The sequence below is a fragment of the Protopterus annectens genome, chromosome 6.part1 (genome assembly GCF_019279795.1).
Source record: "Protopterus annectens isolate FY-2018-M chromosome 6.part1, PAN1.0, whole genome shotgun sequence".
Taxonomy (NCBI): domain Eukaryota; kingdom Metazoa; phylum Chordata; order Ceratodontiformes; family Protopteridae; genus Protopterus; species Protopterus annectens.
Window position 1 is genome coordinate 558,237,113 of NC_056738.1, and position 27,779 is coordinate 558,264,891.

Sequence of the window (27,779 nt, forward strand, 5' to 3'; positions counted from 1 at the left end):
AAGCAAAATTAAACATTCATTTCTGTTTTCATTTATACTTGGGCTGTGAGTTGTCTTTAAGGGTTTAAAAAAAACAGGTGCTGTAACCATACTACTCAAAATAGTGACCATGCCCCTCATGAGCTACTTTTGAGACAAAAATTGTAGAGGTCACCACTAGACAAGAAAGATGTATGCAACTATCTGTTTATGCATTTGGACCAGGTTATTCAGCAAATGGGGCCTCACAGTCCCAGGAACACAACTAATATTATAAGGGAAGATGCTGATACACATTGCTGTAATGTGAAGATACCAGAAAGATGTAGAGGAAAAAAAATCCTGAATCACTGAAACCAGTAGCTAGAAAGGACAAGACCTGGAGTGAGAGCCAACAAAGAATGAATAATGTTCGGTCTATGTGGACAGCATATGCTACATATCAGAAAGAAGTAGAAATGTGAAAACAAAAGTGGTTGTTGAACTAACAGCACCACATGCTGTGAGAAATCATGATTATGTAATCAAGACATCAGGGATCTGGCACCATACATGACTGGAGTACGATTTTTAGGCAACCATTATGAGATTACTATAAATACTGATACTGTCCCAATGCTATCCCACTGACTTTCCAGATAAAGAAATGGTTAACATTCCAAAAACATTTCCAACATATTCCCACAGTGGGCCAAGATGGTTTCAAATAAAAATTGATCTACTAAAACACATTTTCACTACTTAGCAAAAATGGATATTTTAGGAACAGCAGACATTGGAGGAGTAGGGCAGACTTTAGAGAAAAGCAGCTGCAAAACGATTGGTTTGCTTTAACATGTTAAACATCTTCTTCCCCCTTTTCATGTGGAGTACATACACTACAGCATGTACAAGATTTGCTATCCTGTATACATAAATTTTTAATTTTCTCACTTTTTGTTTTTCCCATTTTTGCATCTCCCTGTTTTGATCCTACTGTTTGCTGTCCTTCTTTCGCTTGCAATTCCTTAAGCTCATTAGATCACCTATGCTTCCAAAATGGCTCTAAGAAGATTACAGGCTACAGTATAGTAGATGATAGTCTAGTTTACTTATGTTGCTAACTTCAGGATGACACATTGCTGAAATAAGACACAAAATGCAGATAGGCATGCATGTTCGGGCAAACATCTCCACTTACTGGCACTGTTTGCTCACATCCCTCTACCAAAGGAAGCCTTCATCTGTAAGCACTGGTGGCACCACTCAGCTTTCCCCCCCCTGACTCGCCCCACTGTGAGAGAGACAGTAATATATCTCATCATTCTCCTCACTCCTAAATCAGCTATGCAAATCCCAAGCCACTGTCCAAATGCTGATCTTAAGTGGAACAGGCTGTGACCCTTCCCTCGCCGGACAGCAAGTCAACCCACGGAAGTTCAGCTTCCAAGAGTAAGCAGACTCACACTTTGTTACACAACTTGACACTGTAAGGTAATGTACAGAATACTGGCCTGAAATAGAAAAAAGAAAAAAAATATTTTAAGCAGTGTGAACAAAAGAACATAAAAATCTTTAAAATGTAAGAACGTGTAAAATAAATAAGTTATTTTGCAGATGCTAGCAGAAGCAGTTCTAAACAGATGATCTCTTAAATGGGAAATAAAAGGGTCACTATTCACGGCCTAATAAAGTATTGCAGAAAGCAATACACTAATGGGATATATAAAGAACTAGATTTTCTAACATCTTGATCTAAGAAGCATTTGACTTTTTAACACCTGAAATGTCTTGAAATCTTCACCACATTCAGTTTGCTATTACAGTTCAGTTTCACAATGAGCAGAAAATGAAAAGAAATTCTGCAGAACTGAAAGGCTGGTCAATCACTTTTAAATGACAAGATTGCCATGTACGTCTGACTCTTAAGGACTTTTTTTATGAAGTTTGAGTAGCTGGACCGATCATGTGTCTGTGGATGTCATGTGTTGTCAACCACCACAGAAAAGTGGATGCAAACAGCTTTGGACCAAATTCAAGAGAAGCTCATGAACAGGGTGAAATGAAAGCTCTGTCAAACTGCAATACTTTAAATCAAAGAGCTACTGAAAAAAGGTTCAAGCCCAGAGGAAATCATATGGTCACTGTCAGGGCATATTTTCTTCGTATCTGAACACAAATTTCAAGTCAGCATTTGATATATTTTAGCCATGAATTAAAGGTGCCGTTTCAGTAGTACCCATACTGATTTGATCAAATACAATAACACTATTTAACAAGTGAAAGTATGTCATAGTTTGCTGCATTAGATGGAAATTAACTCACAAATACAGACAAAGGTAAAAACTAACAAGCAAGACAGAGCATTCAATGAAGGCATGTGGGATGAAGATAGTGTGCTAAGGCATGATTCATTATAAATGTCAGATGATGGAGTTAGAAAGGTTTATATATAGGACATGATCAGAGCTCAGATTAGAAAGTGATATATGACTCAGATACAATGGGTGTGGGATGCAAGGCTATGGATTACTGGTTCCAAAGCTGTTAGCTCTTAGCTGTAGACTAAAGACTTTGAAGGGTTAAAACAGTTCCATCCTTTGAAACATGGAATAATTTAACAGAAAAGAAACAAAAGTCAAGAAAAGGTGACATCACATCAAAACAAATCATTCATCTGCCATATATAATCTGCAACAACTTCCATATTAATTACACAGTAATATAGGCTTAGTAGTAGTACATTTAAAAAACATACCTCTGAGAATCTAGAGAGAGTCTGTAGGGGTAAATACTGTTGCATTACGTGCAGAGATTTTATGGGAGAAATAATTAAATATAGTGGAACCTCTGCAATGTGAATTTTCTAAAACAATGTGGTTATTTTAAATAGTGCTTCTAAGTAAGCTAGACGTAAAATTATTTCTTACCATCCAGTGCATGTCTATGGGTAGTCTGCAAGCCCTGTTGAACTTAACATTTTTATAGCCATATTTAATGTATAACAAAATGAATACTTCTTTCTAATTTCTATAAGACTACTTTCTACATTGTTAGAAAATAAATAAATCAGTTCTGGGATTTTCAAATAGGCAGGATTGTTTAGTTTAGGTCAAGTGTTCCCTAAATGGAAACTACATGGTCTTGAATAATGTCATCCTACAATTACAGAGCACAACTGGCTCGGTTTGCAATTTCAAAAACTGAAGTAACGTCTACTCAGATGCTTTCCAGGTCATACATACGTATACTAGATGCAAGTTTGTTGTATTTCACAGAATCTTAAATATAATAATGACATTGCACACTTACATCGAAGTACCTCATTTATAGCAAAAAAAATCTCAATTTATAACACAGGTAGCACATGTTTGTATGCCGCCCTAAATAATTTGGACAGCAACTATAAAAAGAACAACCTACAAAGCTCAGTTCTCTTTGTCGAGTGCAAGGTATGTGTGTGCGTATGTGCGTGTGTGCATGTGTGTGTGTCTGTGTGTGGGAGGAGGTGGGGTCACCAGAGTTATGACCTCATTTGAAGATGAGGACTACAAACTGCTTGACTTGTCAGCTCCTGAAAGCTCATATTACTTGAGTTAAGTGCCCTTTGGGGGATACAGTCTGGAAAAAAGTTCTTATATTCTTGGTTATACAACCTGGAGGCATTTGTGAAGTATATAAAATGCAGTGTCTGCCTGCTCATTTGTTTTTCATAAAAGTGGTATCATAATGCATTTGTTTGTTTGCAATTTATTAAAGCATTTATTTTGTGTTTTTTTTTCCCTTTTCAGGTTTTGATTTACCATAGTATAAATGTTGCTGTTCAGCTTTTATACTAAGTAAACATTCATGTGATGTCTTTTTTGATGTGCACTGTTTTATATTATTCTATTAATTCATGGTTTTACTTTATATTTTATGTGTTTTTAATGCACATATCTAGGCCTTTAACAACTGTATTACAGTATGAAAATGAGGCCCAGCATTTGTAATACAAACTCTAATCCTGTTTGAGATATCCAGCTTTCCCCATACTGTTTCACTGACAGTCTTACAATGCCTACTGGTCATTTTTGCTAAAATGTGACTCCAAGCATATGAATGAAAGTAGATCATGACATTTGTAAGAGGGGCAGTTTACTGGTACAACAGCCAAAGCAATGAAAGGCTTGAATGTTCAATTTAAAAAGTTCTAATATCTCTTAAAAATAATCAGGTGATGAATAAGGTAGAATATAAATACATTTTACTTTCTACAGCTCTGTTTCTATTTATTTTAAGAAAGCCTACTGCCATATATAGCCTGGATAGAAGGACTGAAGCCTTTACAAGAATAAGATGATATTTGTGATATGAAATATTTTATTAGGACAATTCAGAATATAGTCTTCATTATCAGTAAAATATAGTTAAAATCCGTAGAGTACTTTAGAGAGTTGCAAGTATCACGCATCTTATATTATGAGGTAGTTATCCTTATTCTGCAAAGAATTTTCCTGCTACGACAAACCATGTGTATATCTGTATTTTATGGCTCATGGTTCTTACGTTGGATAAAATAATCTCACTTAAACATTATATATTTCTCATAAGGAGACATCAGTAGATTCTTACTGAACATTTAAGAGAGGAATGCTATGAAGTGTCCTTCAAAAACAAAAACAGTGATCCCTGACTAAACATTTCTTACTGGATTTTTTTGTTTAATCAAATAAGGTGAAGCATGTTACATTTTAAGAAATGAAATTTGTGTGGCCTTATACATGCTAACATGGTAGTGTATCCTTGTAGCATTGCATGTAGCCTGTAAGTGCTCTGGAGTAAAGCATACAATGCTACACTGTTGGGGTAAATGAAATCATACAGCAGCTCTCACGTGACAAACTAAGGACATTTAGTCATTACTAATGTACTCAAAACTTTGCTATAAAGACACAGGCTAAGGAAGAGGGACACCCAGCTCCTTCTGTTTTTCCCTTCAATAAATGGCTTTCCATACCATTTTATGTTTAAAACAAACAGCACTGTGTAGCACCTACAGGAGGTGTCTCAGTCACAGTCAATGGAGAGGAGTTCCTAGGGCAGATATAGGGTGCTGAAGGGATTATATCTCTAAGATTATCTAGCAATGCCTGAAATTCTGACAGGATGTGCTGCAGACTGTTGCTGAGTCTGATCTACAAGTGGTTTAGAAAACTGAAAGATACATTTTTAACAACAAGAAATGTTTGTCTGAGGATATGATGAAAACATTTATTCAGTGTGGTACAACCTGGTGTACACCAGTAGTAAAAATCTTTGTTAAGGGAGCCATTGGTTTTAGTTTGTGATCACCCAGTTCATAACACCTTGCTCTGAATATTACACTATACAACCCTACTAGGATAATTCAGTTAAAGAGAAGTTTGGGATCCAAATTCTATGACATTATTTAAGCAGTTAATTTCATTTTCCAATTCATTGTGTAGAGTTGCCACCATAATTCTACCCTTTTCTGCTGCACATAATGCAACCATACCACATAAGAAGATTTTCACAGCAGCATATACTGCATATTAGTAAGCTAGAATTTTACTTCACTGTCAAGTAAAGTAGCTCAGAACAATATGATTCCATGAGTGGAGACAGGTCAATTCAATTGTGTTATTAAGTTTTTTGTTTTTTTAATAAATTTAGTATAGACTTGAAGGAAAGTTGGTCTCAAAAGCCATATTTGAACACATGCTACTGAGCTTTTCATTAATCAATCTGCATTGCTTTGGAAAATAAAAAAAAATGTTTTCAACATAAAATTTGTAATCTTGCATCTTCTAGAATGTCCAGCAAAAGGGGACACAGGCTGATGCAGTTTAGTAACAAGTGATATAGAAAGAGGCACACAATTAACATGCATGCATTATAGTAATGAGAACAAATAAATATAAAGCTTCAGAAAAAAAAAATGAAAATAACAAATTTCCAAAAGATGGAACTGGCTGTGTTGACTTCCTGTTTCTTAAACTTTGAAAGCAAATAAAAAGTTTTTTAGCCTAAGAAAGTAACACAGTACATGCATACATATATAAGAAGATTAAAAAGGTACATTCAGACAGTCTTTCCCATTTCTTTATTCCGATCCCTTTACCACCCATTAAAAAGGTAAATTAAGAAAACTCTTCGTATATAGTTATACATTTCTCCCATTCTACATTTTGATATGTAACATTACATTTGTCGCAAATGAAGAAATATAATAGTCTTCTAAGAAAAATATGACCTACACAGTAGAAACTACAAATTAGTTCATTCTTATAAAGGTTAAAGTCTATGTAAAGGTTAAAATTCTTATACTTCATTCAATTTTTTTTTAACTTTAATGAGATATCACAAATGCAAACCATGTTTTGTTCTTTTAGCCCCTGCTGTCTGTTGATCATCAGCTATCATCTTCTGGGCCAACTTGTGCATTTATTCCTCATCGACCAGGGTGAGGGTCAACTGGGAGAGGGACTAGTATTTAGATAGCCATCGGGAGATTTGAGGATTTTTACCTTTCTTATGGCCCTAATTCATGTGCATAGGGCTAATCAGTGGAAGGGGCCATGCGATGGACTGACCGGTGATCATCCCTCATTTCTGCAAAGAATGTTACCAGTAAGTAGCCCCATCTCAAACCCTGAAGCATGGGAGGTGGAATCTCCAGTCTACACAATGAAAAATGCACTACCTATGTGCTCAATTACTGCCTGCGACCCTCTCCCATGAAAGGTGAGCAAGTCACACCCCTTGATTCTTCTCATTCCCTGGCTGTCTCTTCCAGTGCCAGTGGTCCAGATCAAAGCCTTGTCACCTGAGTCACAGTCCCCACTGTGTATGGTATACAGCCAGGCACAACTGCAAAGAGTTCCTCACAGTTAGATATGTGGAGTGGTGACGTGAAACAACAAACTGACAAACATGGCAGGTCAGTTTTTCACTTCTAACTTAGAACCCAACCAGAGCTGAGCAGAAATGTCTGTTTTATGTGGGTAGTCAGGTCACCATCACCTGCTTCATACACTGTTGTTAGAGCAGGAAAGGACCTTCAGTAACTGCACATGGAAATTGCAAGTGAAAATACTTTACAGATTGATTTATCTCTAAGATCTCCTAATCACTCCTCTTAAAGTACAAAGCAAAGTCAGACTTTTCTGCTAATCTGTGCTGCGCACATTACCATGCCTATGTGATACTCAACACTCTAGAAATTAAAAGAAAAGAAAGTTAAGAAACAGAAAGCCAGCAGTTTCATTACAAGGGTGAACAAATTAGCATTATTACTTTGGTCAAGTCCTCTAAATGTAATTCATGAAGCATTACCTAGGTTGACAGTGATCTTTACACGCCCGCTCTCTAGCTCCAGGCGAAGTGTGTCTGCAGATTCTTTGGATGTCGTAGCCATAAGTAGCTCATAGGCACGCTGTGTCATGAAGCGCAAAGAAACATCTTCTGCTTCTGTGTGCATTACTGTAGGTAACATGATCTTCATGAACATACTGCCATCAAAGCTCAGGATTGTTGCTTCTGTTGTTTTCAAACAAAAGTTAAAAAGCAGGTTAGGAAAATGCACACCAAAAGTAACATATCATATCTTAAATGTCTTCTACACTAGACTGAAGAGAAAATCCAATGTTACTGCAAACACTGAAATCTTTCCATTTACTGCCAACCCTAGTACTTTGATTCTCAAACTACTGACTTCAGTAGTCAACATAATACAAAAGCAATCCTATGTGGAAATACTCTGCTCTCTGTATTTTACCATGTCACAGTAGGCATACAAGTGTGAGAGTGAGTTTGCTGAACAGTGCTTTGCAGCATCAGAGAATGAAGAAATGGAATATAGAATGCTTTATAATTCAGGATGCAGAGTGACATGATAAGTGCTTATGCATTTTTATGTGGCCCCTCTTTCTGATGGAAATCGCTTAAAACTCACATAAACAGATTAAGACTAATTCCATTGAATGGCAACAGAATAAGGATTATTGCTTATTTCCTACAAAAATTATGTGAGTGGTCTTGATACATTCTGGTTCTTTTTCAGCCATTTAGTAAACAAACAGGATCCATCAAAATGAGGGTCCAAGAACAGAGTTTAATACAATAAAGGTGAAGCGTTTTTCGTCTACCAAAACAAATGGGTAGACTTCATCAGACAAGACACATTACCTAGACAAAAGCTTTAAATACTTTTTGAATGGTAAAACAACCAAAGCCTGTTATAAATGCCGCCAAGACACTCTGAACATCCCACAATAAAAATAACCCTTTGTTGCACCTCAACTAAAACAATATATAAAATCTCCCTATAAACAAAAATAACTAGTAAATACAACATATTTATGCATAAAGATGGATTAAATCTTACATTAACCCTAATACCTTTAACGCAAAAGGTTTCTTAATTTTAAAACACGTCAGAGATACAATCTCATTCAAACCTGGGGCACTGTAAGAATTTAACCTCAACTGCCAAATCAACTCATGCTTCCCCAGCAACAATTGATGAAATCAATTTACAATACTTACACAATTCACATTTGTAGGTCTCATCTATTATGTGTCTAGTTTCTATAATATTCTTTAAATTCCTCCCTATCATAAAAGTTAGGGTCTGGTGATTACCTAACTTTTCCACCAATTCCTTCTCTATGAGCACAAGATTCCAATTCCTGTTCAGTATACTCCAACATATATATTTCAACAGGTGCCAATTTCAGTATTGGTGGTAATGAATTTAAAATTAGGGGTAGGTTTAATTGTGACTCCAAATCAATGGTTTATCTGGCTTCCTGCCAGGTTTGCCCTGCGTTTTACGTGGGGAAGACAGACAGGAGGCTCATGGAAAAGATCTTTGAGCACACTTATAACATCAGGAGGTGAAACACTGTCAATGCACTGGCAAGGCATTGTAGTGAGAATCCTTCTCATAGTTTCTTGTTTAGAGTGATTGATCAAGTAACTTTGGATTTAAAAGGAGGTCCTCACCAATTGTTACTGGAAAAGTGTGAGTTGATTTGGCAGTTGAGGTTAAATTCTTACAATGTTTATTGAGCATGTAGAAATTTGTAACACACCGACGACTTCTTCTAGTAAATCAAACCTTGTAGTGAACGTAACAAACGATAATATTAATGTATGTGAAATGTATAACAGTAACAAATTAACATCAGAAGGGAAGCAAGATGGTGATGACAATATGAATGACAATGTGTTATTAGAATTAAGCATATACCAGTATAATGAATATGAGTTTAATAATGGAACAAATAATGGGGGTAGTGCAAGTGTTGATAAGTTAATATTTGAAAATGTAGAAGATTATAGTAATGAAGTTAATTTTTATATAGATTGTAATCCAGACCATTACATGGATTATAATGACAATTGTATGCAATCACAAGATACAAGTATAGAAATGTATTCTAATATAGATATAGTGTCTGATGCTAACGATTATGTTTTTTTAAGTAATCCAAATATAATAATGAATACAAAACAAGACTTCAAAGTGTATAATTATTCTTCAAAGAATATCACAGTGGAATATGCTGATTTATTCTCTAAGGGGTTTAATTATGTTCCCTGCAGAAAAGGCAACATAGTAGAATCTATACTTGATTTAAAGTTATTTTCACGGAAACTTAATTTAAAGGTATACTTTAACAACAAAATTGATCATCAAAATAGACAAGACAAGATGTTTACAAAACCTAGTTTATTCAATCCACCCATGAACGATGAAATAGCGAACTTTGAAAAGAGAAGTGAATATGATGTAAGAACATTTTATAAAAAATACAAGCATAATAAACATTTCAACATGACTAAAACAGAAGAAACATTACTTAAAGACATCAATAATGACTCACAATTAAGAATTATGAGGCCAGATAAGGGTAATGGTATAGTCATACTAGATTACAATGATTACAGTACTTATATGACCAACATGTTACTGAGTGACACATATGTAGAAATAAGTAAAAATCAAGTAAACATAGCCTTTAGAAGAATAGAAGGGATGTTGGATGACATGTTATACCAAGGGGATATCACTGAAAATGAACATAAGTTTTTACAGAATGAATATCCAGTAATCAGTGGTATCTTCGGAATACCAAAAATACATAAAGGCCTCAATAATTTGGAATTTCGACCTATTGTAGATGGGAATAGAAGCATAACATGCTATATAAGTCATTATTTGGATCATTTTTTTAAGGAAAGCATGAAATGTTTCAGTTACATAACTACAGATTCATGGGATTTTTTGAGTAAACTAAATAAAATAGTCATGAAAAATGAATATACGTTCGTAACAATAGATGTTGTAAACCTATTTACAACAATTCCTCATGATATTGGCCTTATATGGCTAGAAGAACAATTGTTTGAGACACATTTATATGAACAAGAGCAAATTAACACTTTAATAAATATGATGGAAATTGTCCTAAACAATAATTATATATATTTTGAAGGAAGTTATTACCAACAAGTAAATGGGGTAGCCATGGGGGCACCATGTGCCCCCATGTATGCAAACTTAATAATGAGTTATTGGGAGCACAATTATTTGTTCCAAACAGATTTTTGTAAACATCTTGTAATGTATACTAGATATTTGGATGATATATTTATCATATGGGACCAAGATAAAGATATGTTAAATACCTTTTTGGAATATATTAATACTACAGTAAAATTTCTAAGATTTACACATAATGTCCATGATGAAAAAATTAATTATTTAGATGTGGATATAATATATAACAAAGAAATGAATATCTTAAAAACACAGATACACAGAAAGCCCACTTTTTCTAATGCATACTTGCATTTTGATAGCTGGCACCCTGACCATCAGAAAAAAGCCATCATTAAAGGGCAGATGGTCAGGGCAGCCAGAATGTTAAGTGAAGAGCAGGACTTTATAGAAGAATTAAATTATATAATGCAACTATTTATGAATAGAGGATATCCAGAACAATTCTGTGTTAAAATATACAATGAAGTAAAAAACAAAAGACAAAATGGAACTTATACTGCAATATTAAAAACTGGCTCACTGAATAAATTAATGTTGGGCAATAAAAGAATATTAGAGAAAGATTATTATAATAATGTACCATTGTATATTATTACTTATAATGACTGCTTTAAAGAAATAGAGAACATAATAAAGAAAAATTGGGACTTCTTTGTAAATGATAAAATTGGGAGACAATTTTTTCATGGTCCACTAAAATTTGTATACAAAAAGAGTCCATCTCTTAAAAATATATTAGAAAATAAAGGAAAAATTGAAAAATACAACAACAGAAGTAAAGGAAATTTTAAATGTGGAACATGTAGTACATGTAGTTACATATATGATTCAGGTACAGAAATAATGATCAATGGCTGTAATATTAGGATACATGGACATTATAATTGTTTAACAACAAATGTAGTATATATAGCTTTATGTCAACTGTGTAAAGCCTTTTATGTTGGGAAAACAAAACGGAAGTTTAGAGAGCGGATTAAAGAGCATTTATTGGATATACAGCATCATAAGAGTAGTAATGCCTTAGCAAGACATATTATTGAAAATAACGACCACAAATTTAAATTTATGGTAGTCAATCAAATTAAACATGACCCACAAGGAAAGATAACTACGTACCATTTGGATATGGAGGAATTAAAATGGCAGATAAATCTGAATTCATGTATTCCACCAGGAATAAATGAATACATGACTATCATGCCATTATTGAAACTGAATAGAGTATATGGTAAATAGATAAGGCATTAATTATAACATCATAAGAATACATTTATACATACATACATTCATTGCAGTTTTTATCATTATTATAAGTTTGTCAATATATATATACATATACATATAAATTGAACAAAGATACATCATTTAGCTATATTTGATGACAGATTTGAAAGTGTGGTTTACAATGAATTGGATTGCATACAAAATTGTTTACATAGAATATATAATATAATATTTGTATTACATAACATTTATAATGGTAAACAAAATTATACTTGCCTACATTACTATTAAAATATGTTTGGTTCAAATTGGTAGTATTTATGGTAACACTTAAATTATATCACCATTTTATATTAATACACCCTTAGTATACTGTTAAAAATTCATACATATATTAAATATTAAATATACATGATATAGTTAGATGAGTAAAAAATATACATATATTATTCATATAGTATTATACCATGTATATATTTCATGTGTTACATAAAACAAAAGATTTAATAAATGTATAATGTAAAAGTATAGTATATTTATTTTACGAATCAATATAGTCGATTAAATGTATATTTAATTAGCAGTTTTTAAAATAGTATACACATGCATACAATTTTATTAGAAGTAATATGTATATAGGTTAAAATTGGCAATGTTTTTAATGATATGAAATGTTTTTGATAGAGTCATTTCTTTTTTAAGAATTTATTGATGCAAATTAAGGATGTTAATTAAGCAATTATCCAACATGTGATATAGTATAAATATGTTGAGTTGAAACAGTAGTATGTATTCTGAAGAAGTTCGTAAGGACGAAACCTAGGTCAATAAAGAAGTGTTTGCTGACAGAACGTGTGGTGGCTTTTCGTTGGGTTGTTCCAGTATTACAAGAATATTCAACAATTTTGGGTTTGCTTTCATCTCCTTATTGGCATCGGCTACATCTTGCTGTTTCACAAATAAATTCTTACAATGCCCCAGGTTTGAATGAGATTGTATCTCTGACGTGTTTTAAAATTAAAAAACCTTTTGTGTTAAAGATATTAGGGTTAGTGTAAGATTTATTCCAACTTTATGTGTAAATATGCTGTATTTACTAGTTATTTTTGCTTATAGGGAGTTTTTTATATATTGTTTTAGTTGAAGTGTAACAAAGGGTTATTTTTATTGTGGGAGGTTCAGAGGGAGACCAGATGGCTTAGTGGTTAAGGTCTTCGCCTCCAATGCACAAGGTGCAAGGATCGATCTTGACCTCCGACTAATGCCTGTTTGGAGTTTGCATGTTCACTCTGTGTCTCCGTGGGGTTTCTCCCATGTTCAAAAAACATGCTGAGTGTTTCCATCTCAAACTCACCAATGAATGGAGCTGTGGGCAGCAGCACAGTCTCTACATGGTGCCCAAAGGGGGGAAGAGTTGTAAAAAGACCAACCGCTTTGGGCATCTATTGTGGTGCACAGTATCCTCAAGATAGGAGAACACGGATCACAAACTGCACGCAGTGGCAGGGCTAGCCACTCAACGGTGTAAAATATGGCTCTAGGTGATTCGGTCATGTTGACTGTCGCCAAAAAAATGGGCATGGGTAGTTACCGGTGATAAGTGGGTTGATGACCCGGCCTACTCTCTGACCCACGCCAGGGACCGATGCTAACGGTGGGAGGGGTATATGTGCCCCTATTGGCCAGTGTGTGCCTGCCATAAAAGTCCAGCAGCCCTGGGTCAATAGGCTACTGGTTGGCCGGTGTCTAGTTGCCCAGCCTGGGTTACCTGGGATAGCTTTGTTGAGTGAAAGCTGGACATAAAACCTACCAACCTGCCAAACATGAACTGAGAATTGCTACGCTTAATGTAGGTTCACTGTCAGGACGCAGCTTAGAAGTGGATGACATGATGATACGGAAGGGGAGGCTGGCAGTGCAACAAAGCCACTTGGCTTGGGATCCAGACTCTACTACTCAGGTGTAGGAATTGTGGTGAGACAGAGGCTTCAGAAGTCAGTGAGGGATATCATCAGAATTAATGAAAGACTCATGGTAATCAGACTCCAGTGTAATTATAGGACAGTATTCATAATCTCAGCCTATGCCCCACAGCAGGGTTGTGATAGTGAGGAAAAGAGTGCATTCAGACAGCAGTTGCAGGACCTACTAGATAAAGCAGGACAACATGAATTGGTGTTGATAATGGGTGACTTAAATGCACATATTGGGACAGACAGAACAGGATATGAGGACTGCCTGGGTCCATATGGGTGGAGCAATAGGAATAAAGAAGGAGAAGCCATTCTAGACTTCTGTCTGGCAAATGGCTTGATAGTAGCCAACACATGGTTCAGAAAGAGAGACAGTCACAAGATCACATACAAGAGTAGCCAACATGCAACTCAGGTAGACTTCCTCCTAGTAAGGAAAAGGCACTGGGGTAGAATCCATGATTGCAAAGTCATCCCCAGTGAAACATTCTGTTCACAGCATAAACCAGTATGCCACAATCAGCTGCAAGCAGTGGTCAGAGAAGGCTCTAAGGTCAACAGAGACCAGGCTGAAGACCTGGAAGTTGACTGGAGAGAAAGTACAGCAGTTCAAGGAATTACTCAGGGCTCTAGCACCCCAAGAAGAGGAGGAAATAGGTGGAGTTGAAAAAGAGTGGCAGCGCCTAAAAACAGCATGTGTTAGGACTACAGAAAAGATATGTGGCTGAGCCAGGTATGGAAATAAGGTACATAAGGAAAGCTGGTGGTGGAATGCAGAAGTGCAGGAAGTAATCAAAAGAAAGGAGTGCAGGAAGAAGTGGGAGATTGAAAAGACTGACCAAGCTAGGAAGGACTACTGGTTGGCTAACAAAGAAACTAAGAAAGAAGTTGCAATAGCAAAGAATAGGGCATCAGAGGCACTCTATCAGCTTCTGGAAAGTGACTCAGTAAGCGGCACAAAGAAACTATACCAGGTTGCAGGGCAAAGACAGAAAGATAAAGAAGATAGTCAGACACCCTTCATAAGGGATTCCAGCAACAACCTGCTTACCAGCCCACAGGACATCAAAGGCAGATGGAAAGAGTATTTCCAGCAGCTTCTGAATGAAGAAAACCCAACAGAAGCGGTACTACCCCAGAAACAGCCTACAATGAGAGTAGAAGAGGAGCCCAGCTTAGAAGAAGTAAGAGCAACACTAAGGAAAATGAAGTCAGGGAAAGCTGCAGGCTCAGATGAGGTCACAGCAGATATGATAAAGATGCTGGGTGAGGTAGGGGAGAAATGGCTCCTGTGGGTACTAATTGCAGTGTGGGGAGAAAGGCGTATTCCAGATGACTGGAGAATAAGCATACTCGTGCCAGTGTACAAGAACAAAGGGGACATCCACAACTGTGGACAGTACAGAGGCATCAAACTCCTACCACATTGCATGAAAGTTCTGGAGAGGGTGATTGATAAACGGATACGCAGAATTGTAGAATGTAAGATGGGAGATGAACAGTTTGGATTCAGATCAGGATGCAGCACAATTGACCCAATGTTTGCATTGAGACAGATACTTGAGAAGAAACTAGAGAAGAGGAGAGAGTCAAACTGGGCTTTCCTAGACTTGGAGAAAGCATATGACAAGGTCCCAAGAATGCTGATCTGGGCAGTACTGCAGTGGTTTGAAGTCCCAGAAACATTGGTAGAATTAGTACAGGCTATGTACAAGGACCCAGTGACTAAAGTACGAACAGTGTTTGGCCTCACTGAGGGGTTCGGAGTGGGTGTACACCAGGGTTCAGCTCTAAGCCCACTGATGTTTATACTGGTAATGGGACTACATCAGCAAATATGTTGGAGGGGTCAGAGCAACAAAGCTGCTGTATGCAGACGATGTGGCAGTACAGGCAGACTCTGATCTAGAACTTCAGCAAAGGATAGGAGAATGGAATGCAAATCTGAAGGCACATGGGATGAAACTAAGCACAGATAAGACAGTGGTAATGGCAGCAGATTGCGGAAATCAGAAGAAGCTGAGAATAGAGATAGATGGGAAGATAGTGGAACAGGTAAACAGCTTCAAGTATCTGAGAGGGGTGGTTGAGGAGAAGGGTAGTCTGAATGAAGAGGTCAAAGCTAGAATTAGAGGGGCTACAGCCAACTGGCATAGAGTATCAGGTGTAGTATATGACAGAAGAATGCCAAAGAAGCTGAAAGGTAAGGTGTACAAGACAGTGGTGCGACCAGTACTACTGTATGGTACAGAAGCCTGGGCAGTAAAGGCAGAACAGTTGAAGAAGCTAGAGGTGATGGAAATTAAGTGCCTGAGAAAGGTGGTAGGATGCACACTGCGGGACAGGCGAAGAAATGAGGACATAAGAGCAGAAGCCAAAGTAGCTCCAATTGCAGAAAAAGATCAAAGAAAACAGATTATGATGGTATGGGCACATGTGTAGAAAAGCAGAAGACAATCTGGTGAGGAAGATTTGGGGCAGACAGGAAAAAGGTAAGAGGAAGCGAGGGCGTCCAGCAAAGAGGTGGATGGATTGTGTGAAAGAAGATCTGCGACAGTCAGGCATGAGTGTTGAAGTAGGCAGGAGAGTGGCACTGAATCGAGAGAGGTGGCGACAGTTAATACGATTCCCCAACCCCATGTAAATGGGAAAAAGGGGATGATGATGATGATGATGTTCAGAGGGTTTTGGTGGCATTTTTAACAGGCTTTGGTTGGTGAATTATGTGTGTTGTTTCACTATTAGGTTCATAGGTTCATAGGTAGGTACTAGGCTATCGGCCCTGGGGCCTATACAAGCCCAACCAAAAAGGTACCCTGGCTTTTGCCACTTAAGAAAATTATTTTCTTGTGCCACTGTTGAGCAGAGCCACAGAGGTGATCCCCGGGGTGAATTTCCTAATTGCCATCCAATCATCAAGATTTTTCTTGAAGAGTGCTAATGAGGAGCTTTGTTTGATATAGATAGGTAGTTTATTCCAGAGTATGGGAAGTTTCTGGGACAGGAATCTATCCCTCCGGCATGTTCTGTTTAATGTGGTGACAAGGTTTAGGTCCCTAAAGCGTGTAGCTCGGAGGGGTTGGGATTTCTTTAAGTGGAGCATGTCCAACAGCTCTGGGTTTGACATAGCTTTGTATGTTAGGCAGAGATCACCTCTGAGTAGGTGATATGTGACGGAGTAAAGCTGGGTTTTAGGGCATCTGTTTGAGGCTGGTAATCTTCTTTGTGCGGTATTTCTGCGGCCTTTCCAGTTGTTGTAGATGTCTTGTGAGGTACATACCAAAAGGGGCAGTGTACTCTATAATGGGTCTAATGAGTGATGAGTAGAGGGGAACAATGACCTATTTTTTTCTGGATGAGAAACCTTTTGTGATGAGGTGTGTGCCACGTAGAAGGATTTCCTGACTACTGTGGCAATGTGATTATCAAAGGAGAGACTACTGTCCACCTGTGTCCCAAGGTCTCTTATCACACTTTCAGTGTTAAGTATACTACCACCTATGTTGTAGTTCGTGGGTACAGAGTTTTTACCAAAGGGGATGACAATGCACTTTTTGGCATTGAGCTTGAGGCCATGGCTTTGACACCAGGCATCTGTCTCAGTGAGGCCCTTTTGTAGTATGTCCACATCGTTAGGAGTTTTGATTATGGCACCTGGTTTGCAGTCATCTGTGAACTTTGTTAGCCAAAGACCTTCTGTGTTAGCCTGTACTTCAGAGAAGTAGATACCAAACAGGAGAGGACCCAGGACTGAACCCTGTGGTACTCCACTTGTCACTGGTCTGAAGTCGGATTTGGAGTCTGCTACTTTCACAGTGTGGGTTCTGTCAGTGAGCCAGTTAGCAACCCATCTTGTGACATAGGGATTTATACCTAGTTTAGTGAGTTTATCTATAATTCCAGAGTGGGGAATGGTGTCAAAAGCCTTGGCAAGATCTAGATAGGCTGTGTGAACCACCTTACCCTTGTCTATGGCTTTGGTGACTGCTTCAAAAAAGTCTATCAGGTTTAGAATACATGATCTGCCTTTTACAATCCCGAACTGGCTGGGATTCAGAGTTTGGAGATTATCAATATCTTTGTTTATAAGTTCATTATGATATGTTCCATGGCCTTGCAGACCAGGCTCATCAGGCTAATGGGGCGGTAGTTCCTAGGGTGCTTGGTGGCTCCCCCCTTGTGGAGTGGGATAACCGTTGCTGTGTGCCATTCAGCAAGCACAAAGTCTGAGGTGAGGCTATGATTGAACATGGTACTTAGGTGGGGTGCCAGTTTGTTCTGTAGTTCATGTAGAACGCAGCCTGGGATGTTGTCTGGTCCCATGGATGCTGTGTTCTTGGCTTTGGAGAGTGTGGTTTTTACCTGTGCAGCCGTGATTACAGGAACTTTGCATTCTTCCGGTACAGAGATGGGCTCTTTAGGGGGTGAGAAGAGGGTAACGTTAGCACTGAATCTATCTGCCAGGATTTTGGCAATATCAGTTGGGTCTGTATATTTAGTGCCATTTTGCTTGTAACTCAAAGCAGATCTGAGTGTTGCCATTGAGATTCTTGACATAGCTATAGAATGCTTTGTGGTTGTCTTTAGAATCAGTGGCAATTTTATTTTTGTAACTAGCTTTGGAGGATTTTATCAGGGATCGCAGTTTCTTACTGAGGCTGACCAGGGAGCTCCTCCACCTGTGGCATTTTACTCTCTTTTGCAAGAGTTTCTTCCTTCTGTTGTACAGTTTGTTTATGGCAGGGGACCACCAGATTGGCTTCCTTTTTTTGGAGGATAGTGTCTTGGTTCTGTTTGGGATAGCACGATCCATGCACTCATGTAAGTGCTTATAAAGTGCAATTGTGTAGGATTCAGTAGTCGTAACTGTATTGTCCATTTGCATGGGTGTTATGAAGTTCACCACTTCTGTCTTAAGAAGCATGAAGTTGGCCTTGGAGAAATTTTTTACCATGGTTTCCTTAATGGGGGGTGGAGGCAGGATGTGGATATCTAGGGTAATTAGCTTATGGTCGGAGCGGACCAATGAGGCATTGACTTCAGGTGTGGAACACCTGTCACTCATATTGGTAATGTCTAGATCCAGGATATTGTTGCCCCTGGTGGGGGTGTGGATAAGTTGATCCAGGGCATTGGAGTTTATGAATTCCAGAAAGCATTGAGCGAAGGAGTTGGTACATGAGTAGTTTTCCCAGTTAATGGTTGGGTAGTTGAAATCGCCCATTATTAGGGTGTTTGGTTGAACCCTAATATTTTCCAGTACATCAAGAAAAGAGGAGTGGGAATCCTGGGGCATGGTGGGTGATCTGTAGCAAGCTTCAATTTGGATTGCAGTTTTGCCCAGAGTTAGTTGCACTTGGATAACCTCAGCTGCATTATGCTGAGCAACTAGCCTGGAGGTGTGGATATCCTTAATGAATATGGACACACCTCTGCCTTTGGTGTTCCGGTCCAGGTTACATGGCCGAAAAGTGTGGTATGAGTTATAGCCTGGTAGTGCGGGGGTGCTCTCTGGAGCCTTGAACCAAGCCTCAGTCACTGCACAGATATCGATGTTCTCCATTTTAAGGAGAGCCTCGAATGAGTGCATTTTGAGATTTAGACATCTAGCATTGAGTAGCATCACCCACAGTTTTTGCTTGCCTGTTCCTGTTACTGTGGTGAATTTGTCATTTGAACCTTGCCTAAAAAAGGTACTATAGTGGCGGCAAGAACCTTAGCTAGTATCTGAAATCCCAGGGGTGACAGGTGCAGGCCATCTCTGGCAAAGCATTGTGGTTTGTCGTCCATGTCTCTCAGGCAGACAGATACTGGATCCCTTTAGAATGGCACCAGAAGCTTAGCCAATTGTTGAAGTCAATCATTTTGTCCTTGTACTGCGGCATCATTCTGGGTGATGGCAGAATGCTACTCGGGGCTAGGGTCATACCAGCCTGGGCTACAAGATCGGAGAGCTCTTCCATGTCTCTTTTCATGTAGTCCAGGGAGGTACGTCTCAGGTCATTCACACCAACATGGACAATGACAGAGTCATATTTGTACTTGTTGTGGAGTGACCTGAGTGCGTGGGTTATGTGGCGGATCCTGGCACCCAACAGGCAGCTGACAGTAACCTTCTCCTTGTTTAGCCTGGTGAGTGGGACATCAGTGTGCCTGACTATAGAGTCGCCTATGACTAGTGTGTTGGGTACATTGTTTTGCCTTATTGGCTGTGGTTGAGTGGCACACTGAGTCTGTGGGCTATGTGTCATTTGGGTTGTGTTGGGAGGTGGAGGTTGCTTGCATTTCTGCTTTGGAGATTTCTTTTGCTTGAGCAGATTATTATTGAGAGCCCCCGCAAATGTTTTTGTGTTTCTATGTGTGGATTTTGGTGGTTTAGATTTAGTGAGACTATGTGATGAATGTGGTGTGGTGCAAGTGTTTACCTTCTCCTCTTGACTGTCAAGTTCAGTCTTGATTGGAGAGAACTTTACCTCCAGTTTGGCTAGATAAGTGCATCTCTCACAGGTTGTAGTGTTGAGTGGTAGAAGGAGAGGGTTGTCTGTGTACATGAGGCAATCTCTACATTGCCCCAAGATGCCCAGATTCATCAGATAGACAGAAGAGAACACTGGGAGCTGACCCTTGGACATGCCTGAATAAAAAAACTATTTTCCTCTAGAAAAGTGAGGAAAGTGAGAACAAGAGCTGTTTTTCTCTAAGCAAGTGAGGAAAGTAAGTACCAAAAAGTATTAAGTATTAATTAATAAGTACCATTCAAAAAGTATTTAAAGCTTTTGTCTATGTAATATGTCTTGTCTGATGAAGTCTACCCATTTGTTTTGGTAGATGAAAAGCGTTTCACTTTTATTGTATTAAACTCTGTGCTTGGACCCTCGTTTGACGGAGCCTTTTTATTTACTTTTTGGAGTTTGTGTTTTTTCTTTGAAGTTTTCGCTTTTTTAGCCATTTGCCAGAATTACATGATCACACTTATCCTGAACAGAACAACTCAAGAAAAACTTGCACCTTTGTGTTATCTTTATCATTAAGTGATATCTATAATGTATAATATTTCTTATTTTTATAGGTGTTCTAATGAAAAAAGTTGTCTTAGAATGAAATGCACTCTGTGAAAGTCCACTACCTGGTTGTGGATCATAATTCTAAATAAACTGCAAGCAGTGCTAAGATCCCTACACAAATAAGTGATGGCTGAGCTACTTGTGAGAATAATTTCAGATTTATTCGGCTGACAATGGAGAAATGTGCAACATGGTGCTACAGCTGTGTTTAAGATTAAGACACAATATATTAAAATGTTACTAAGACCAGTATTTAACTCTGTCTTGTTGAATTTAAAAAAGGGGCACATTTGTAGCTAGGCACTGGGTCCTATTTTGAGATGCTTAATTTGGGAGGGAGAGGGTCCAGAGGTAGTACTATACAGAACTTTAAAAATGTAGAAAAAAAGAAGTGATGTACTTACCATAACGTTCCATCTGTGTTGTCGATCTTCATTCATTCTTGATGAATAGGACTTGGTTCCGATCCTCGCAACCAGCTCAGCCATTATACAGCTCATGCCAGCCAAAAAACTTTCAAGCTAAGACTCTACCCACAATGCTCCTTTCTCCATTACCTCAGATCGAGTTTGGAGCCAAGTAGTATGTTAGAAGAACAGGTATACAAGGTAGAAGCCATGTCCAAGGTGAAACCTATAGGTTCCCAGAAGAATTGTCCAATCCTCCAGGCAATCTGTAGGAGAAGCCATGTCAAAGGTGAAACCTATAGGTTCTCAGAAGAATTGTCCAATCCCCCAGGCAATCTGTAGGAGAGGGAAGGAGAGTGGGATGTCAAAAATGAATGAAGATCAACAACACAGATGGAATGTTATGGTAAGTACATAACTTCTTTATCTGATGTTGTCAACCTTCATTCATTCTTGATGATCGGGACAGAGTCCCCAGCTATTTTAGGTCCTGGGTGTCCTTATGGAAGGATATTCCTGAGAACCTTAGAGTCAAAGGATGCTCTCCCCTACAGACCATATCCAATTTGTAATGAGTAATAAAGGTATGTGGAGTAGCCCATCTTACGGCTGCACATATCTCATCCACAGATGCCCTGGAGTGGAAAGCAGCTGACATGGTTATTGGGTATAGTGGAATGCGCTTTTACAGGTTTAGATAACTTGTGGTTCTTATGATTATAAATGAAGATAGCACAGTCTCTTAGCCATCTTGATAAGGTACCTTTTGAGACAGGTTTTCCAAAGTTAGACCTGAAAAGGGAAGAAGTAACTGGTCCGACTTTCTAGACTCTTTGGCCCCAATGTAGAAATGCAATTGTCTGTGAAGCAATATTCACCTTTAATGGAGAAATTGGGGAAGAAAATGGGCAAATCAACAGTTGGATTAATATTAGGTTCTGATACCACCTTAGGAACCCTAGGAAGAAAGGAAGGATTGGTTCTCAACAAAACTATGCCCTTATGAAAAATCAGATAAGGGGGTTTCACACATAATGCTTGAATTTCAGAAACTCTCCTGGCAGAAGTAATGGCCACTAGAAAAAGAGTTTTCCACAACAGAAATTTGAGATGGCAAGTCACTGCTGGTTCAAAGGGTTCAGAGTACCAGAGACTGTAAAACAAGGGTCAGATCCCATGGAGCTATAGGATCCTTGAATGAGGGCTTTATATTCAGTGCACCTTTAAGAAAAACTCTAAATAAACAATGGGAAATTAAAGAATGATCATTGTAGCCATTGTGGAAATTAGAAATGGCTGCTAATTGAACTTCAGTGGTGGAAGCAGAAGCTCCTTGATCAAAAAGGGAAGCTAAGAATTCTAAAACTTTGTTAACAGGTGCCAGAAAGGGTCCAGATTATTTGTATGGGCCCAAATTGAAAATCTCTTCCATTTGCTAACATAGAGATTCCTGGTGGATGGTTTATGAGAAGACAGAAGAAACTTTTGGACTGAGGAAGGTATATTACTCTGTCTGGCAACTAATGGAATTTGAGGAACCAAGCTGTCAGCTTGAGACTGTGAAGGTTGGGATGCATCAGTTTCTGTGGGTGAGACAGCAGGTAAAGAACTGGATCCAGTATCCATGGATGGTGAATCAGGTGAGGCCAAAGAAAGAGTAAGCAGTCTTTTGGCCAAAAGCGTGCAATGAGGATCACTTTGCTTCCCAACCTTTGGGCTTTCTTCAAGAACAGGGGAATGAGAAGAAAAAGGGGAAAGGAGTAGAAAAGTCCTGAGGACCAATAGAGAAGGAGACCATTTCTTGGGGACTCCCCCAGAGAGGAGATTAGGGCAAAATAGATGCTGCATTTGTTGTCCATTGGGGAAGCAAAGACATCACAGCAAGGCTGGCCACATTGACGAAAAATTTTTATCAGTACCTTGGGATTGAAAGACCACTCATGAAACAGGAAGATGCATCTGCTCAGTTTGTCTGCTATCATTTTGGAGCTCCTCAAGTCATGCGTTGCAACTAGAAAGTGATTGGAAGATATGGCCCATTGCCATATCCTGAGAGCTTTCTGGCACATGGGGTAAGATCTTGTTCCACCCTGTGTGTTGATGTACCAAACCACTGATATGTTGTCAGATTGAACTGCAACTGTCCCTGGAGGGAGGCAGGGCAGACTGAAAGGCTTGTAATGCTAACAGCACTGCCCTCAATTCCAGAACATTGATGTGCAAATTGGCCTCTTCTGGAGACCAAGTGCCTTGGACTGTTCTTCCAAGATAATACCCCCCAACCTGATCTGGGAGGTGTCTGTGGTCACTATGGCCTTGGGTTGAGAGGGAATAAAGGGATGGCCCAGAAGAATTTCCTCTGACTGCATCCAGCAGGATAGATCCTTCTTGCAGTGACTTGTTATTAAAATGGGATAAGTCACTGGATGTGTTAGGATGGACCATTGTGCAGCTAAGAGCCACTGAAGTAGCCTCTTGTGAAATTTTTCCAGAGGTACTAAGGTAATGGTTGCTGCCACAGGAGGACAAGAAGAGCGAGGACTTTGTTTTGGATATGAGGAACTGTATTTGAAACCTTATCTTTTGCAGTTTGTGAAGAGGGAGAGAAGCTACACAAGAGATTGTATTGAGGCAAGCTCCTATAAACTCTAGGTCTTGCGTTGGAATCAGGTGGGATTTTTCTCTGTTGACCATGATGCCCAAAAAGTTGAAAAGATCTCGGATGAAATGTGTGGCTTGAAGGAGAAGATGCTTGGTGGGGGTGGTGAGGAACCAGTCGTCTAAGTAAAGATACACCTGGAATCAGTGTAGTCTCAAGTGAGCCGTGACTGTTGCCATGCACTTGGTGAATACCCTGGAGGCTGTGGTGAGACCAAAGGGCAGTACTCTGAACTGGCTCCTAGCCAAAAGCGGAGAAACCTGCTGGAGCATTTGTCCATTTTTATGTAGTAATACGTGTCTTGAAGATCTATAGAGCACATACAATCATTTTCCTTTAAAAAGGAAGTATAGGCTGAATGGTGACCATCTGGAATGTTGTTTGCTGAACGAACTTATTCAGAAGGCTAAATATACGTAACACAATCCCAGCAATAAAACCTCCAAGGTCCTCACCTCCAAATGCAAAAATTCAAGTAGAGAAAACAGGAATGAGGAACTCCACGATGGTATAGCAGATAAAACACTTCTTTATTATAACAAAAAGAACAGGAACGATGAGCGCTTTCTCGTACACAATGTACGCTTCTTCAGATCTAAATTAAGTAGGACTTGATAGTTCTTATATAGTGTGCTTCTAGCCAATTATTCAATAATTAAATAACCTAATTGGCTAGGTAAGATGTGTAATTAAACATTCAAAGCAGCTCTTATCATTTACCAGAAGCCAGAAAATGCACTTCCTGTTACTACAAAAGTAGCGGCTGCATTATGAAACGTTTTTCATGTATATATATATATTTCAAATATAACCTTTAAATAGAAACATAGCAAATCATAAATACCTAAATATTAGTTATATTCATAGTTTGACTAAGAAAATCCAGAACATAAGCAGCTTAAGTATAATAGATAATCAATCCATATTTAATCCATATTAGGAAAAGCATCTAAAAAATCTAAATGGCATTATATGCTCAAGCTAAAATATATATGTAAACATGAAGTCAAGTTAAAAAATTTCTTGTTAAAAACTATTAGGTAAATAAAAACAATGTGAGAATCCTTTGATTCTCTTCATAAAGAAACATCATATCGCTCACATCCGTTCATATATTGTGTTTATATGTAAAACAAAAACGCATTCAAAATGTATTGAGCAACATTCAGTATAAACACATTCGCTATAGGCCTCAATACATATAACCCTTAAAAGAAGTGTTAAATTCTATAAAAGCAATCTGCCAGTGGATCCAAATACTCTGTATTTATTTGATGTTAAATTATTTAATAAAAGCATATTATTAAACATGGCTAAACATATAAATTATGAGTTTGTAAATACTAACTTTCAACCCATTAAGATACCATGTATAGAAATATAAATATGAACTATTTATATTATTCATTCATTTATTTACTATATATACCCATCCAAAGAAATATGTATGTGTATATGTATAACTATGCAAAAAATAAAAAGTAAATGAAAATAATACTAATAATAAAGATCTATTGTATTTACAGAGACATGTGTCACAATATATATATTATTTTGTTATATTAGAATATATGAATGAAATAATCATGTCAAGCTTTTTAACCTATAGAATTCTCATAAATGTAAAAACCTTATGGATGTACCATAGGTTATAAATTGTTGTATTTATTTAACATTTCTTATTTAAATAAAAAGAAGTAAATACTGGATCAATATCGGGTTTCCTAATTAATTATATTAAAATAATCCATTGTTCAATATCTAAAATTTTGAAGACAGAAAGATTTTTCTGATATTAAAGCCACCCTATTGTACGGTGCAAACAAGAAAAATTCAAATATCCTGTCTAATTTAGACACCTATAATAACCATATAAATATGTAAATAAAGATTATGTGTACAACACAACAAATACCTAATACATAAAAATGCTTAAATATAATAAATAAATATTGATAAGAGTTCATATCTTGTCATATAATCAGTGTCTTATATACAGAGAATGGTAAAACATTGTAGCAAAAATTGGATTATCACTACAATAGTGAATCCAACTGAAAGGGGTTCCTAGAACAAGTAACCTTTTGGTTAAGCTAAATATAGAATTCCATTCAGATATAATCTCTAACATTTTACAAAACCCCAATAATGATTGAAGAGAAAAACAAGCTATTATTTCAGACTTCTTTTCTTAAGGACTGATCTAAGACTCACATACTGATTAAGGCCTGGAGTATGGTGCGCTTTAAATTTTAAGATCCATTGTAGCTCTACATTTTCAAGATCATTGAAAGTGTCACCTTCCCTGCCATTGGGATGTATCAACTGCAATGTCCTAAAGTTAAAACTATGTTCTGAATTATTCAAGATGTGTTTACTTAAGGCGCTCTTTGGATCTTTCTTTTTAATGTCATGAATATGATTATAGATGCGCTCCTTTAGGGGCCTCGTGGTCATCCCAATGTAGAATGCATCGCAGTTCAAACAATTAGCTAAATAGATCAAGTTAGAGCTGATGCAAGTAGCTCTAAACCTAGGTTCAAAACTAATATTTAATTCAGGATGTGTAAACCCTATTTCTTTTGAAATGTATGCACACATATTGCATCGATTACATGGAAAAGTTCCTGTTTTCTGCCTGTGACATGATTCCTCTACTAAATTTCTCTGTAACATAGTGTCAGCTCTACTCATCTGACATCCTGATTTCTCTATGCATAATAACCTCTTGAGGTTCTTGCTATTTGTATATAGAAACCTGGGTTTTATTCCCACCATATTCTTTATCTCGTTATTAGTTAGCAATATACCCCAATTTTTACGAATAATGCTTGTGATATTACTATTGTCACTAGTATATCTAGTCAAAAAAGGTATAGCTTCTTTTGATATCTTAGAAAAAACGTGGGTTTCGCAATATGTCTTGTTAGATTCAGAGGGGGTGGGGGTACCCATTACTGATGCTTTGGCCTGTTGTATTAAGTGTTCATTGTAGTTTCTCTCTATGAACATATTATTCAACTTGTCTATCTGTTTATCTCTATCTTCTTGTTTGTTACACAATTTGTTGACCCTCAAAATTTGACCTTTAACAATGTTCTGGAATATATGTCTGGGGTGCATGCTAGTGAATTCTAATAAGTTGTTCTTCCAACACGATTTCCTGTAGATGGTATGATCCAATTTTCCATGTTCATTCTTGGTAATGGTTATATCTAAAAAGTCTATGTTATGTAATGAATGTTCAAATGTAAATCTAAAAAACGAAGTCGTCTTTTCTAAGTCATCTACCATAGTCAGGAACTCATGTATGGTTCCATTCCATAAAATAAGTATGTCATCTACGAATCTTTTATATGTAAGTACCTTCTTGAAATAAGTATGTTTAAACAAATGCATGCATTCCCAGTAATATACGACAAGGTTTGCATAGCTATTTGCACAGGGGGTGCCCATGGCCACCCCCCATTGTTGCAAATATAGCTTCTTGTCATATCTGAAAACATTGTTGTTTAATATAAGGTCCAAGATGGCATTCAACAGGATTTTCTCATTATTGTTATAACAATCATATTTAAGTAAAATACTTCTAATCGCTTCAGAACCATAACCATTGGGAATAGATGTGAATAGGTTCTTCATATCCATAGTAATGAGAATAGTTTCTCCAGAAATACCATCTTCAAGATTATCCAAGACCTCTAACAGCTCATAGGTATCTTTCAGAATTGAGCCTATCTCATTAATAATAGGTCTAAATTTTTTCTCAATGAAAACAGACATTGTCTCAGTGACCCACCCTTCCCCCACTACTATAGGTCTTAAAGGTGGTGGGATTACCCCTTTATGTATCTTAGGTAATCCTTTTATGTAGGGAATCTTGGGTTGTTCTATTAACAAATAATTATACAATTCTTG

The 27,779-nt window shown here is 37.6% G+C and overlaps 1 protein-coding gene across 1 annotated transcript in view; it reads right to left on the bottom strand.

Moving 5' to 3' along the window:
- Positions 1-27,779, bottom strand: part of LOC122805321 (neurexin-2-like) — a 1,760,973-nt gene that overhangs the window by 993,344 nt on the left and 739,850 nt on the right. The window contains exon 6 of the mRNA XM_044075409.1: positions 7,297-7,500. Coding sequence (XP_043931344.1) covers positions 7,297-7,500 — 204 coding nt within the window. The remainder of the gene's footprint in view (positions 1-7,296; positions 7,501-27,779) is intronic.